This window comes from Hetaerina americana, unplaced genomic scaffold (assembly GCF_022747635.1).
Source record: "Hetaerina americana unplaced genomic scaffold, ioHetAmer1.1.p SCAF_36, whole genome shotgun sequence".
Lineage (NCBI taxonomy): Eukaryota > Metazoa > Arthropoda > Insecta > Odonata > Calopterygidae > Hetaerina > Hetaerina americana.
In genome coordinates, this window is record NW_027286941.1 from 2,509,470 (window position 1) to 2,525,901 (window position 16,432).

Sequence of the window (16,432 nt, forward strand, 5' to 3'; positions counted from 1 at the left end):
ACCATCCATTTCAAAGGAAGGTGGACCTAGACCTACAGTCACTTCTCTTACAGAAGTTAGCATTAACACAACGGCTTCCACTGCGAGAGGAGATCATTGAATAACGTTAAGAGAACTCTGAGATCCATTGAAAATGCTATTGAATGAACAAGAAACTTGTTTATATTCTGTGGGTTACACAAAACTAACCACAGAATTGTGATCATTTTATAAAAATCAATGCAAAGTGTTTCCCTCATCCACTCTACAGATCAGATAGTCAGATGTGACTTTCTACCCGTTCCCTTAAGTAAAGAAACACCTTTGCGGAAAACATTAATCATCTAAAGAAGCCGACTTAGACAAAGTGAAAATGTTTCAACTTACAATGGCTGCTGCTCATGCAATAGTTGAGTCAAATCAATTCAACTAATACCCCATATACACTGTCTACACCTTAAGATAACAATATTACATTTTTGCACAATAAATTATGCAAATAAACATTTAATGAACACTCTTTATCAAACAGCCCTTGCATTTCAACTTTATCATTATAATTAAAAAAGAATGGGCTGTTCCTGATATAACTTTAAGTTTCAATATGTTTCAGAGCTCTAGTGTTAACTGATTTTTTAACCAAAGTAAATGAGCTTATTTTCAATAAACTTAAAAATAATGCAAAAGAATTAAAATGCGAGGAAATTATTTTCCCAAATTCTTTCTTTCTAAACTTTATACCATAATAGTTCAGACATATCTCCTCTGAAACATTTTTATTTAAAACTTCTAGTGTTTAACATTAAAAGTACAAAATACCATATCATGCCACATTTTAAAGGATCTATTTCATCAATATTAACTGGGAGTTTAATCACAGGGGAGGCAATTCATTACATGCAAAAGAGAAGACCTATGAAAATTACCATATGGTAAAAACATTTACCGTTAGAACTAGGATTTGACTTCACTCATTTAAGCTTTCAAAGTTCAAATGAGAAATATTAAATAAAAAAAGATTATGGAGGGGTTTATATGCACCACCACAATAATCATGTGTTTTTTCAGAATTTTGTCTGTGAAGCCTGAACACCAGTATTGGTAGATGAGAGGAGGTTATGAGCAGATGGTCCATAATGCCCATGAATTCAACCAACATAAGAGTCTACTCACAGTTTATTGTAAATTACCAACTAAAAAACAGCCAACAAGCATAATTTGAATGAACTTTACGAAAGCCTTTTGCATCAGCATACCTAGTTATTTTTATAATTTCCCACATTAGTAATATACACTTATCATTAGGTAATATAACACTTTCAGATTTACCAGTTGATTTGAATGCATATATCCATATTGTTAATACTAAGTAATTATTTTTCAAATTCAAATTATAAGAATGGGTGAAGTCTAAAAACTGAGGTGTCCAAATTTCTGATGTCGGTTACTGAAGTTCTTAATATAACACATGAATAGTAACTTTCAAATTCCAAGAGCAGAGGTAATTTTAAATTAACTCATTGTGATTCCCAGAGTTGTACCAGAATTGATGGCTCCCATCTGATTTCCGCCTGATCTCAATTGAAATCACCTCTGGTACTTTGAAAATATTTTATAAAAGTCACCATGTCAAATATGTATACAATGCCCTCTGTTAAAATTGATAGATACTCCTAAAGCTATAAACCCCTGGAATTTATTTGTCAGTTTAGAAAGCATAGCGCTTTTACTCTGAGCATTTTAAAAGCTAATACCACAGGTAAACAAATACATAGCTTTCATTTAGAAATCAACCTCTCATTGGAATACTGTTCACTTGCTTTTACTGATAATGATACTACTTCCATTGATAATTCTCAGCATCTGATTACTTACTACTTAAATTGATATTATTTATTTTTTAAACTTACGTAGCCATATGTTCAGCAGAATGGCTTCTGTTCAGGACATTCTTAAAGGAGAAAAGAGAGAAAATATAAATCAATAGATTATATATAGAGTCAGTCGTTGTATCAGATGCATGTAAAATAATGACAAACAGTCACTGAAAACAAGCTACGACCATAAATCTGAACATCAGCTTGACAGGTAAGAGCACATCAATTGTACCAAACATTACATTATATAGATTGCACATTAGGGCAGGTAGACAATTCTTTTGCCAATTGTAGTTTCCCAAAAAGTTCAAAGACTCAAAAAAATCACCTAGAGTTTAGTTTGAGGCGTTATCCAGAGAGGCACATCCCTCTGAATTGTTCAACCAAAATATAACTCAGTAATCAGATAGTAGTATTTAGGGGAGGCAACCGATAGCGGAGGTCATTTGCGCCATAGGGGATGGACAGGAAAGGATGAAGGGTGGAGATAAACCTGGTGTTGGCATTAGCCTACTCTTAACGAAAGGCGCCAATGGGTCCGCAGCTTAACGTCCCATCCGACGGACGGCGTACTCACTCAAAGTGCCCTCCGCAAAGCACCTCAAGTAGGGATCGAGATACCTCTGAAAAATATTCAACACCGCCAGGATTTGAACCCAGGCCCTCTAGGTGGGAAGCCAGTACGTTAGCCCCTGCACCATCTCCTCTCAGTAATCAGATATAAGCTCCAGGTCAAGTATAGACCCATGGGGTTGATACATTTTAAATATCATAAAATACATAGGTATACACAAAAGCAAAATCATAAGCTATATAATGTCATGTGGGAGAGTGAGCAAGGGGAGAAGGGAAACAAAACTACTTTAAATAGTCCACATTTCATTGTTTTTCTAAGCTTTTGATATTAGTTTCTTCTGATAACATTCTCTTTAACCACTTTGGTAAAGCTTGGGAACTATTTTTGTGAGTGGCCAGTAATTTTAGACAATGTATTTTTACACTTTACAGTGCAGTTGTCATCTTGATCATAGTAAAAAATGAAGAGCAATCATATTTTAAAATCAGCAGAAATATTTCAATCATTTACAAAGAATATATAGATATACTCATTTACCAGTAATATAATGTTTCTGATCCTCTATTGAGCAAATTCATTAAATAAGACATTCACCACTGGTAGTTAAATACTAACAGATATTATCCAATAAATAATGAATTTAATACTTGAAAAAGCAATAATTGTTTTTAGACCAATCATTAGTACAGTACAAAATGAGGCACATATAACTTTATGAAAAATAAATACTTACCATTGAATGGTTAAAATCACCAACACCAAAATGTAATTGGGACTCGTAAATTTTCTCTTCCAGTAATGCATTCTTCTTTGTTAAAGTTTCAATTTTCTGTTGCTGATTTTTATTGTATGATTTCATATCCAAGAGATTTTTTTGACATTCCATGATCAAATTCTTGTATTTTTTACAACTTTCTTCTAATTGTTGGCAACGATCACTTTCCTGTGAAAATTTTTCTAAATCATCCTTGTATGCACTTGCCTGAAAATTTAAAGACATCATTATAACATGCACAAATTAAATAAAACGACGAATTCTTTTTTGTAATAACTACAGACAATCTTATATTTGTAATTTGAAAAACTCTGTTGTCACCTAAAGTTTTCATGTTGGCTTTATAAGGGTTCAATCATGATGAATCTAGTGAACATTTTGAATTCCTTTGCCTGATACAATTCTTCTCTCCATGTTCATTATACTTTGACCATGATCATCCAAAACACTATCTAGATAGGCCAACTGTTCCACCACCTCTAGTGTTTGCCTTTATACGTTGTTTCACTTCCACTTACCTTCCACTTTCTTGAAAGCCTCATAGCATTTGTTTTCTTAGCCATGGTTTTCTCAAACCCATACCTATCACACTGATACAAGTATCACACCGATATTCATATTCTAATGCCCTCAGCAATGCTTGCAGACCCTTGGCCGACTGGCCATGTTGACATACCCTATATTATTCATCACAAGCTTCAATCTTTGCACAAATGATTATTATTCTTATGAACTGTGTATAAACTCAGGTTCTATCAGAGGAACTGATTGAACAGCAATCAACAAAATTTTTATTAAGTAAGTTTTTTAAGTTTTAACAGATCGGGTTCACTTTCATAGGCATAGTAGCATTTTTAATGTATCAATGGTTTGTTTTTAAGCATCTTAATTGATCATTTTCACCACAAATTAAAACAAGGCTATTTTTTTCATATTTGTCTTATCATTAAATTGGTGATTTTGAGTTTTTAAAAAAACTAAAACATCGACTTACTCATAGTTGTACATATGTATGCAGAAAAAGTGTTGACTAACTCAACACTAACCTAGGTTAATACGGGTTGAATTGTGAACCACAAATGTTTAAATTAAAAGAAAACTCATGCACCAATATATTATTCCCTTTTTTATTCTTGCCAGGCTCTGTGCAATCCAAACAAGCTACTTTCAAAATGTTCATCAATCCATGCAATGGATATTTTTTATTAACTTTACTCCTTCACATTGATACATATAACTACTCTTTCATACATTTACTGAGCTGAAACATTTATAAATTTATGGCAAATTGTAATAGGCTCGATATGGTAAATTCAAAATGAATAAATATGGACTGAGTACCATAGTAGAAAAATTACATTTTTTCCAATAGTCCTGTGTTCTGTCAAATAGTCTCTCAGATTGCTCAATCTAATTTGTCATATCGTCCCTGATACTGATGGAAATTATAATTAATATTTTACATGTAGCTTTCTATCTTCATCTCATCAAATCAGAGAAAATTTAAAATAGGCGAAGAATATTTTACTTGCAAATAGTACAAAATGTGACCAACAAACATTTGACCATTTTTGAAATTCTTACTTAAAAGACATATCTTCAAAAGTAATGATGAAATTAGTATCTGTTCAATGACTACAGTATTATTACTCAAAATATAAATGTGGATTTTTAAAATATAGCATTGCATGGATATTCAAAGTTAATTCTACTTTCTAATTTTTTAAGAGCACTGTGAATCAGAATCACAAGTCTGATGAACAAAATCTATAATTATTTTAAAAGTCGAACCTTTTTATCAAACCAAACTTTGGTAGGCATGACAAATTTCCCATGAATTTGTTGTATTGTAACTGGAATTAAGCAGGCCTAAACATTGGAACAACTCAAAGTATGTAGTAGCAAAAATTACTCACCAGTTTTTCGCTTACTCTTGCAAGTTTCTTCTCATATTCTTTTTTAATCTCCTCTATTGACTCCTGCCTTATACTTCCTAGTTTAGCCTTGTATGCATCCAATTCATTTAGAAGTCGATTGTTTTGAGAAGTTAAATGATCAATCTTTTCATAAAGGGTATTCTTCTCAACATGACACTTTTGAAGTTCTTCTTGATTCTCTCTGCATATTTTTTCTAAATGAAGCTTGGCTTTATCCATTTCCTCCAAAGATTCCTTCAGAACCTTCAACTGATCTCCAGCAATTAAATCATCCTCAACACCCATAACATTTATAGTACTCTCTTCTATTTTCCCATGAGATTTCAAATACTCCAAAGCATCTTCTGCCTTTGAACATCTACATTCAACCTCTTGTAACAATTTTGCAGTTGAATCCACTTCAGTCAGAGCAATGGCAAATTTATTTTCAATTTGCTCCAGTGACTTAGAAACATCATTTTCTTGATCTTCTTTTGACCCTGAACAAGGTTTATTCACACGCCCATGATTAGAATCTTCATGAGTCAATGTACCTTCAAACGAAAACTGAATTCCATTTAAAACCCATGAAACAGCTCTATGAGAAACAAGCATTTTTTCTTGTTCCAAAGATGCCTTATGTTTCTCCAATCTTATCAGCATATTCTTCAAATGCATACTAAGTTCTTTTGATACCTCTGCTTCATTTCCCATCAATCTGGATGAACCTTTAGACATGAAAACTTCATTGCATTTCAACTGCATTTTTGGCAAAATCTCCCACAGGGCTGAAATCTTATGAGTTAATTCATCATTTTTTTCTTCTAGTTTCTCCACATACATTTCTAACATCTCTGCAGACCTTATAATCTGCCATAATTTATTTTCCAGTCCAAGGTCTCGGTTGATATCAGATTCAATAGCTAGCTGGCTGCCCAATTTAATTTCATCACCAGGTACTAACATTTCCATTTCATTATCGTTTTTAACAGATACATTGTACGTCATACCTAAATTTCTTGGCAAAATATTATGTTCAAAAATCTGAAGATCATTCCTCAATTTGAAATTTTCTATTGAGAATACAGATTCATCTGATTTATCCAACATGCCACGACAACTTTTTAGATCTGATACAAGAGCAAAAGGATTCTGATGTGTCAGTGGTTTAACTTCTGCTTCTGGTGATTCACATAAAGATTTCCATTGCAAAAGATCTCTTTGTTCATTCTCCATTAGACGCTTCTCTTCCATTAATCTGTCAATAGTGGTTCTGAGTTCATCCACCACACTCAAGAGATTATTCTTCTCACAAGAAAGATCATCTTTGTCATTCTTCAGAACCTGTATCATGTTTTCTTCTTCAGAGATTCTCACCTGAAGCTGATTTATTTCTTCCTCTTTAACAGCTATGCGGTCTAAATAAACCACTTTATCACTTCTCAAGTCCTCTAGCTCTTGTTTTTCTTTGAGTGACAATGAAATCTCTTGGTCATGACTATTCTTTTCCATTAACTGCTCTTTTAACAGTTTCACACTGGTTTCCAATTGTGTTACATATGACTCCAATTCCTTGATTTTAACAACACCATCAGAGCATTGTTTCACATATTGTTCCTTCTCATCCAAAAGTTTTTGTTCACATTGTTTCAGATTCAGCAAATCCTTTTCAAGTAAGGCATATTTTGCTTTAATGTCCTCTTTGTCAGTTCTATTTGAGAGGTTGTATTTCTTCATTGAATTCAGAAGATGATTCAATTTATCACTTAATGGCATATCTACTGAAACAATGATATTCTCTATTCCTTCCAACTGGGAGTCTATGCTCAATTCAGCTTGCACACTTTCTATCACTTTCTGTATATTCTCCTCACTTTCACATCTTCTTTGTTTTTCCCAAGATAGCTCTCCTTTCAAGTTGCTGAGAGCATTTTCTGAATCTGAAAGCTTATCCTTCAGAGTCTGATTTTCCCTTTCAAAAATATCTAGTTGCTTCTGGGTCTCATCTAAATTTTTCTGATTCTCATACTGTTCTTTCTTAAGAAGTGCACAATCATTCTTCAGGTAGATATTATTCTCATCAGCAACTGTAAGTTTAAATTTGAAATCTGATATCTCCTTCAAAATTGAAGTTTTTTCATTGATTAATACAACATTTTTTTCATTTGTCTCCTGCAGAGAAGCCTGAAGCTCCTCTTTTTCTTTCATACACAAAGTCATCTGGTCCTGAAGTTGTTTATTCTTAGACTCATAACTCTCTAATGTAAGCTCTTCATCTTCAAGCTTCCTCAATAAACTTTCTTGAATCTCTTGCTCTTTTCTCAGTTGCTTCTCCAAAACACAAATCTTCTCATCCAATTTAATATGGAGATCTTCAGATGCAGTAACCTTACATTTTAAATCTGCAATTTCTTCATTGATGCAAGCATTTGTTTCAGTAAGCATTAAAATTTTATCATTTGACTCAAGCAGAGAAATGCTCAATTTTTCTCTCTCTTTTATGAATTCATTAATCTTTTTCTGAACATTAGTGTTTTCAGCCATTGCAGCTTCTTGGGCAATTTTAGCTCTTCCCAACTTATCATTCACTTCCTCCAGCTGCGCCAGTAATTTTTGACTCTGTTCTTGTGTTAAGTCAAGTTGAGATTTCAACTTCTCATTATCAGCTTCCACTTCAGCCAGTTTAAGGTCAACCACAGCTTGACTTAATCGTTCACCTGATGAAAATGGAAAATTTCTCATAAATTGATATGCACAGATTACATTTAAATGTATACACATTTTGAATTCAAGATCCCAGGATTCTTATATTAAACTATAGAATGAAGAATTTTAAATAATAACAATAAACTACATATTTGTATCATAGACACATTTTAGTTTATTTAATTGGAATAACCATGATAAATCCATAAAAAGGCTTGATACAAACAATTGAAATCACATTTCTTTAAATCCAAATACTTTAAAATAAACTTCCAGCTGCCAAAAGTTTACAACAATTAACTCTAAAAAGTGCATATTTATCTTGAATCATACTAGTCCTCGATGTACTGTGATGTTCAAACTTCCCAGAAAAATCATTGCGGCGCCACATACACACACTTCTCGATTTCTAGCAATTAACTTAATTGTTGTTCAATGAATCACACCTCCTTCAGCTTATAGGCCAATATGGTCGGAGTGATTATTAAATTTTAATGCACATTTACCGTTATCCCCCGTTTTAATATGATTCAATGTGCTATGCTGGAGGGAAATTATGAATTATTTAAATCAACCATAACCTTAGTGGGTTATTTTACGTTAAAGACGGCTTATAATGTACGATACGAATGGATTAACGACACCATTAACTAAACCCTGGAAGTAAAATTTTGAAAAAAGGATAAACTAAGGTGTTATGAATTATATACTACCTCGAAAGTAAAGGGGAATTTTTTTTACATATTGGGGACGAAATAATTGCACATGATGCCGAGTTGATAGTGCCCGACGAGAAATATAACAACTCGCGCCGCAGTATTCAATGATGAATTGTTTATAAATCATAGGATTAGTAGACCCAAACGCAATTAATTGGAAGAGTTCACGTTATCATCGACCAACATTGGTATTTTAAATTACACCGCGCCTTTAACGTAATAAACACGTTATGGATGACTTAACTCTTTCACAATTGCAATTCATAGCATATCTGGTCATATTAAAACCTGGAATAATGCCAAATGGGGATTAAAATTAAAAAAGTAACCCCACCATATTAGCATAGCATATACAAAAGAATACCAGAATCCTATTACATAAATAATCTATTTTGGTAAAAAATAGACAAATAATGTAGCTGGTAACATTTTCTGGCCAGAACCAAGCTGAATACATTTATTTCACAAAGAAGGTTCATTTTCTGCAACTCAGGAGATGGATGGAATGCTGCTATGATATCGACTTTTGCAGATCAAATTTGGAGGATAATATGTCTTTTATAGGCAGTCTAAAAATCCAGATTACTCTAACAAGTACTTCCTATTCAAATTAATTAAATTATTCGCTGTGTACGTTCTAGAATGCATACCTAACATTCCCCCTTGTTTCTACTAGAGAGAGGACATGTATTTCATCATTAATTGACAATGAGAAGGGATGACATTGAACTTCGGATTACTACTACCATCCTTACCCTCAACTTTGAACCCTCATGGGAGAGCAAACATTATACCATCACTGACACTAACCACGCCTGGCAAAGCCCTGTTCAGAATAAGCTGACAGACACTTAGTAGCCTCTGACCAAGTGAGACTAGTTAATCTCAAATAATTGGGGAGATAACATTTTCTTAGAGGGGATACTTGCACGAACAGCAACCCCGAGAGGAGAGCATAAAGAGAAGATGCAGAAATTCCTCCTATTGTAAACTCTAATAAAATTCCAGTATCAAAACTTGTTGATATTGCTAATTACTTCAATGAATAATTTTTTAGACTCTGGGGAAGTACTAATCCAATAGTTCATAATATGAGAAACTGTCAAAACTCAATGTTTCTGACACCAGTAGACTTCACAGAAGTAAATACATCATAAAAACTCAGAAAAGAAATGGTCTGTTGGATGTAATGGGGTTCCTACGCCTATTATTTACTGGTGACTAAGATAATCACTCAATCCTTCTATGATATTTTAAATCTGTTTCTCTCTAACTTCACTTTTCCACCATAGTTAAAACTGCTTTGAAAATTCCAGTTCATAAAAACGGATCATGCAATAAATCAGAAAATTATACAGCCAATGCAATACTTTCAGTTTTCTCTATGATTTTTTAAAAGTTAACGCACAATCAACTAATAAACCAATGCTTAGTGTTTCCACAGGAAAGATTTTATTTATGCCAACTATTTTTGCTGCACTGTGAAATTTAATTAACCTTGGCTTACATACTGATTCAAATTTATTCCGGGGAAAGCCATGTTTGTAGCTAAAAAATTAAATGATGCCATCTATTACAATACTATATTAACTTTAGCATATTTTTCTGAGACTTATTGCCAAAGGTATTTCGCGCTGATTGATAGCCACCTACGCTATATGATAAACATTTGGGATTGGTGCGGAAAGGATGTATTCAATGTCTCAGCAGTACTGCAAAGAAGAGCCCTCAAAAATCTGTTCAGTTTCTTCACAACCACCGTAGGAATCCCACCAATCAACTAATGTTTTAATGTTAAAATCTATGCTTCCTTCAGTAACTGCCATCTTAATGTCAAAACATTACCTATTACATTCAAATAGTGCACTAATTCTAAATTGTCATATACATTCCTATGAAAAAAGAACTTTCATTAAACTACATGTTGACAACTTACCCTCAGCAAGATACAGGATTTAATCCAAATGGTACCAGGCTATTATGTGATACTTTTAACGACCTTATGACATGGAATGTATTAATTATCTCAGAATGTTTTTGAATAACTTTAAACAGTATTTATGGGATTGTCTTAAACTTTATCCCAAATGATTATACATACTTTACTCGATCATTATTATAATTCTTTTCTTTCTCTGCATTCAGGCTAAATTGCTTAATTAAGTATAGTTGTGTCCTTTTCTCTTTTGTTATAATTTTATTTAAGCATTTTTCTAATATCTTATTTACTCATCGTAAACAGTTCTAGTGCTCCTATTGATATTTTCTTTCTCTATCAACCTATGAGCTGCAGGCGTCTTGGAACATGGCTTAATCAATGTCCCATATTGTATAAAATTGAGATATACCTGATTTGTACATGAATGAGACATACATACATTTAATGCCCTGTAATTATTTTAAAATATGTAAATAAAAGTTTTTTCAACTTCCAGTTCCTTACTTCATCATGTAAAATGTACTCTGGAAAATTCTATTATTTAACCAAGAGTTTAAATGCTCGTTTCATTAATGTATCTTCCAAAACCTCAAACAGGTAGTGAGCCCCAACATTTTAGAAAATTGTATGGAACGTTTTTGTTTATCTATCACCACTAGAAAAAATGAGAAGTAGAAGAATTTGAGAAAAATGCAGAACGAGTTGAAGACATGGGCTCGAGATGGGTAGCACCGGAGCCAATTTACTTGCAATTGAGGCAGCAGGGATTACAACAACTGGAAACTCTTTTTCCAGGTAATCCTTCAAAATGTAAATTTGTGAAAGTATACCATTAGGGATGCCTACTGAGGAGAGGCTACCAAAAATATGGACCAGGAGTTAAGATACAGAAGCATTAACGCTCATATGCTTGCATAAAAAGATCCACACCCACCCTATATAAGAAATGCCCAGGTAGCAAAGGAAGTATGAGACAACTTGGTCAAGGTGCTTGAGGACAAGGGTATCAACCATCACATTAGTTCCCTTGATCTCAAACTGGAGAAGCATTAGAGTATGCACAACTACGTGCCAGCCACAGTGTCCACAATACAGAAGTTGACTAGCACGGACAAAGCTAAGGATGACAATGTGGCTGTAATGCTTCATGAGTTGCCTGAGGCATGTAAGATATTAAAGATGGCTAAAGAGAATTTGGGTGGATTGTTCTCATCTGAGCAGGTTCGCGCTGGGCTACTCCATGAGAATCTGAAGAACATCAGTCTTAAAAGTGAGAGCACATCAGCATTTCTTAGGAAAGGCATTCAAAGCAGCAAGTTCCAGTTATTTTCAGCTTATATGCCTAGATCTAATATGATGAAGTGTTTTTCTGACATGCCAATCCTTTCCCTCCCCCCACCTCTCTTGCCTAGCACTCTCTCCCATATAATAGTCATCAACATTCCATCACAAATGATCCACACCTCCTCCCTCCTTCAAATTTCACTCAACTACTCTTATCTTCTCCTACCATGCCTGGTACTTAATTTGTTTTCCTTTCCATCCATTTTACTTTTTCCATCCAACAAGAAGAGTACAAATAAATTCCAGCTCCTGTAACAACTAAATTGCTATGCAATATTAAACTTACCTTCTGAAAATGGAGATGATAGTAAGTGGCTAACCAGAGATATTGAAGTATCTGAATCAAGACTGGTATTGTGTTGAGTAGAAAGCAATTGAATTTTTTCTTTCAGCTCATTGCAATGGGTTTTAATTTCTTGCAACTCCTGTTCCTTTTTGGAAATGGACATATGGAGTTCTTCATTGGATCTCTCAGTATTTAAAACTCTTGCCTGAAATGTGAATAGCATTAGTCACAAATAAAAGCAGTTAGAAATCTAAAGAGGGTGCTTAGTGAGACCATTGGACAAATAGAATGCCCAGTAATTTGTGAAACAGAAAAACTTTCTGTCAACAATTGAAACAAATTAATTAACTCCTGGAAAATATTTTATGAAATATAAATAACATTTATTTCAAATTATTATTTTACTCGGACAATTTGAAGGCACACATTCTATGGTTACCTGATCTTAAGGCAAATAAATATAATATTATTATTATTACATTGTAGCAATGAGACTATGTAAAGCGAAAAATGTCTTATTGATTAAATATTCTAAATATTATAAATTAAAATAGAGACCCATGCAGTTGACTCTGTGGTATCAAACAAGTCCAGAAATACAATTTAAATCAACAAATAATGGAAGTTGAAAGGTGGCAAAGATGCATTTCATAAGTACCACTTTTAATGCCCACCTCTTGTAAAGAGAATGAGAGGTGGATGGATAGGGAATCATTTACTGGTCAACACGTTTAAAGATTATTTTCTATTTTATGGACATTCACGGATATATATTACCATTATTATATGGGGGATAGAGACTGGTGGAGACATTTGGAGGTGGCTATCGTACTAGCTTCCCACCCAGAGGGCCCGGCTTCAAATCCTGGTGGTGTTGAATAATTTTCAGTGGTATCCCGATCCCTACTTGAGATACTTTGTGGGAGGCACTTTGAGTGAGTATGCTGTCCGTCGGATGGGACATTAAGCTGTGGACCTATTGGTGCCTTTTGTTAAGAGTAGGCCAATGCCGGGTTTCTCTCCACCCTTACCTGTCCATCCCTTACGGAATCCTTTCATGTGATAACTGCAATTTATGAAATTTGGGTGTACAAGGCTACTACGAAAAAATAGATTTTTACAGGAGACCTCTTAAACTTTTGCCACAATTTTCCAGCAATATATGCCGAAAATTAAAAACTAGAGGTTCACTAAATAACGGTTGGTTTAATGCTGAATATTACTTTCATGACGCCACTGTGACTCATTGCTAAAACTAACTATTATGCAGCAATACACATGCATAAATTCCTTGATATGGTCGCAAACAAATAATCATAAGTCATGGTGCTCTAGCTGGAAGATTCCAATTGCTACCATGATCTAGCACCATAATAGGCATAGGTCAGGCATTGATGATAAAAAAACTATCTTTAAAACTGAAACAAACAACACTACTCCCTCGATAAATATAGCATAAGATGCTATCCGCAAGTTTGCATAGGAGAGCAAAATTGTTTCTACCAGCATTAATACGCACCTCCATTATTTTTACTTTATCCGACAATCCAACCAGTTTCTCCTTCAACTTCTTTTTTTCTTCATTCACCATGTCTCTTTCTTCGACCAAAATCTTCATATATCTCTCAGATTCTCTAAGTTCGGACTCAAGATTTCTAATTTTAAGTGGGGTCACCGAAACACTATTCCCCTTATTTAGTTCATCAATACTTTGAGCGTACTCCAATAATTCTTCTCTCAGCTTCACCACCTATCAAAATTGATAAATCAGGTTAATAAGTTGCAGCAATATAGTGTATACGACCATCAAATGACTACCCTAAACACAAAAGGGTACCTGTTCTGACTTTTTGAACAAATTTTCCTCCAGTTGTTCTCTCTTTTCTTTTTCGACCCTAAGTTCATCTTCCAACTCCAGTTTTTCTAATTGCAAGGCTTCCTTTTCAGATTCCAGCCTTCGCAAGTCCCTTGAAAGCTTATCAGTCAGACGAGGAGATTCTAAGAACTCTTTCAGAGGAGTTTTGATTACTCCGGGGACTCTTTTAGGGCTTAGAAAGCTTTTTTCTTCTTTAGGATCATGATCTCCTTCTATTATCGATTTTAAAAATACATGGTCCAGCTTATCAGCAGCCGCAATGCAAGTTTCTAAAAAGCATTTTATTGTCACTTGGGAGTCATGCTGTAAATCTTTGCAAAGTTGCGAACAAAACTGTTGAGTCTCCCTTTTAGTGACTGATAATAGAAGTAATAATGAAGAAATATACACAAGTTTTGAATCCCTCTCTAATCCAATGTCTTGAACACCATACAATGGAAATTCTTTCTCTAGATAAGGAAACACGAAGTCAAGACCACTTGCGTTCAAATCATTTTCAAGGAGTTGATCAGAAGGAATTAAATTTCTTATGAGCGAATTAAAGAACAATCCACTCTCGAGTTCACGGAGATCACTTATCTTGGGGGTCAGCGCAAGGCAATTGACCCAATCCACCAGGGCCTCGTTCAACTTTGGTAAATACATTGGGTTTCATTAGATTCGTACCGTTAAACTAATATCGTCGCACGTCCAATGAAGGTAACTGTAAGGAAATTCAGCACTGAAATCAGTCACACCAAGTCATATCGAATTATTTCAGGCCGATTCGTGCCTTAGCCACAACATGATCAGTGGTTGCAATTGGCTCCACTTTCAAAAGTGGTTCCGTTGTAAATGACGTCATCAACGGCTGCATCTCGAAAAACGTATTTCTCTTGTTACTATTGTTATGATTTGAAATGTTCGAAATAGTGTTTCATGTGCTTTAGAATACGCATTTAAAAATGGCTATGGCTTGGGGAAGTGAAGTGTTAAGGCACTTCAGAATAAGTAAAAAATTGGGAATATGTATATATCGTCGGGTATGCACGATTAAAGTTATAATATCATGCACATGTACTGAAAGAGGATGGCAGTATAAGCTCTTCAAGATTTATTTATAAACAGTTTTTCCTTAGGTAATTCATCCAGCTCCTTGTACATTTTCAAGCGATGCTCCAACAAAGGAATCAGAGCCGAAGGAGGTAGGGCGTAAGACTATCAGTAAAGCAATGAGTCTTTACTTACAAAGATCAAAAGAACACGGTAAGATCTACGTGCAATACATACGAAGTTCCCTGGAGTACTAGAATTAGTAATCATATTTTCTATTTAATACTATATGGGGTAAACTTTCGGTACCTGGCTGATTTTATTACTATAAATTGGTCTTGCTAATGGCTCGAAATTTAAGTTTTCATGATTTTCCGAGTATCCACTTCTTGTGTATATTTTTGTAGTAATTACCTAAAATGTCCTATGGGGAGCCTACTTATAGTTACTAAATTTTTTGCATCGCACCCAAGAAAACTATTCTTGGCTATTTACCTTTAGTGTAGTCATTATTTTTCGGTTTAAGTTTTTACAACCGTTCTTTTTTTTCTCTTCAAGCCCTAGTTTCAATCTATGACCGCCTTATCAGCTATATTCAGTGCCTTATAATACAGAGCCTTGTCGATGCAGACAAATGCCAATCCACGTTGTCCTTTTCAATTCCAAATCCATCTCTATTGATCCATTAAATGATTTCCAATGTCCAATGAATTTGTCTTGCTTTCTATATGAATCTTCAATATTTTTTTATTGTATCCCCCGTTTTTTATTTCGAAGGACCTGTCGCTTATACACTATTATATGCCTGTTTTCCTACTTATTAGGTTTGAAAAGTTGCTTATAGCTGAAATTGTAGAAAGTTGAATTGAAAAGAATAATGTTTAAGTTCCTAAATATATATTTGGAGACAGCTGTGCTCAGCAGAATTTATTGCTTAATACATTTATCTGAATATCTCATCGTTCAATGCGTAGGTATCATTTATGTGGTTTGAAAGTCAATTTTGTGACGAGGTATGATATTTCTTCCCTCAGATGAATTCATGAAGAAGCAGCAAGTGGCTTACAGGATTGGGAAACGCCATTTAGCCAATATGATGGGAGAAGATCCTGAAACGTTTGGTCAAGAAGATATTGATGTGAGTTCGCCAATGTGTGTAAAATTGCTTTTTTGCTATGTAATTCGAAATAGCTCGTTCCTGTATAACTATCTGGTTTTCTATAGTTGAATTAGCCATGTTTCTCAGTGCTTGGGCATTACCTTTTGCTTTCACATATATTCTGCATAGGATATGGTATTAAAATCCCTGTTTTACCAAAGGTGATGAGTTTCCCAGAATAATAGAATTTTTGACTCTGTTAGAGTAATTGTCTTGACTCAATTACCAAGATTTAATTAGTTTATCT

The 16,432-nt window shown here is 34.2% G+C and overlaps 2 protein-coding genes across 3 annotated transcripts in view; one reads left to right on the forward strand and one right to left on the reverse strand.

Moving 5' to 3' along the window:
* The window catches only part of LOC139691470 (interaptin-like), a 32,727-nt gene extending 22,638 nt beyond the window's left edge, over window positions 1-10,089 (reverse strand). Inside the window, exons 1-6 of the mRNA XM_071589292.1 lie at window positions 10,047-10,089; window positions 7,335-7,841; window positions 5,125-7,211; window positions 3,727-3,798; window positions 3,167-3,415; window positions 1,890-1,930 (exon numbers count right to left, since the gene is read on the reverse strand). Coding sequence (XP_071445393.1) covers window positions 1,890-1,930; window positions 3,167-3,415; window positions 3,727-3,798; window positions 5,125-7,211; window positions 7,335-7,841; window positions 10,047-10,089 — 2,999 coding nt within the window. The remainder of the gene's footprint in view (window positions 1-1,889; window positions 1,931-3,166; window positions 3,416-3,726; window positions 3,799-5,124; window positions 7,212-7,334; window positions 7,842-10,046) is intronic.
* A 4,783-nt stretch (window positions 10,090-14,872) lies between these two features.
* The window catches only part of mRpS9 (mitochondrial ribosomal protein S9), a 39,125-nt gene continuing 37,565 nt past the window's right edge, over window positions 14,873-16,432 (forward strand). The window contains exons 1-3 of one of the 2 annotated variants that reach the window (XM_071589283.1): window positions 14,873-15,016; window positions 15,113-15,239; window positions 16,061-16,164. In XM_071589283.1, coding sequence (XP_071445384.1) covers window positions 14,939-15,016; window positions 15,113-15,239; window positions 16,061-16,164 — 309 coding nt within the window. In that variant the 5' untranslated portion in view covers window positions 14,873-14,938. Of the gene's footprint in view, window positions 15,017-15,101; window positions 15,240-16,060; window positions 16,165-16,432 lie in introns of both variants that reach the window. The other variant, XM_071589284.1, reaches the window with a different exon arrangement.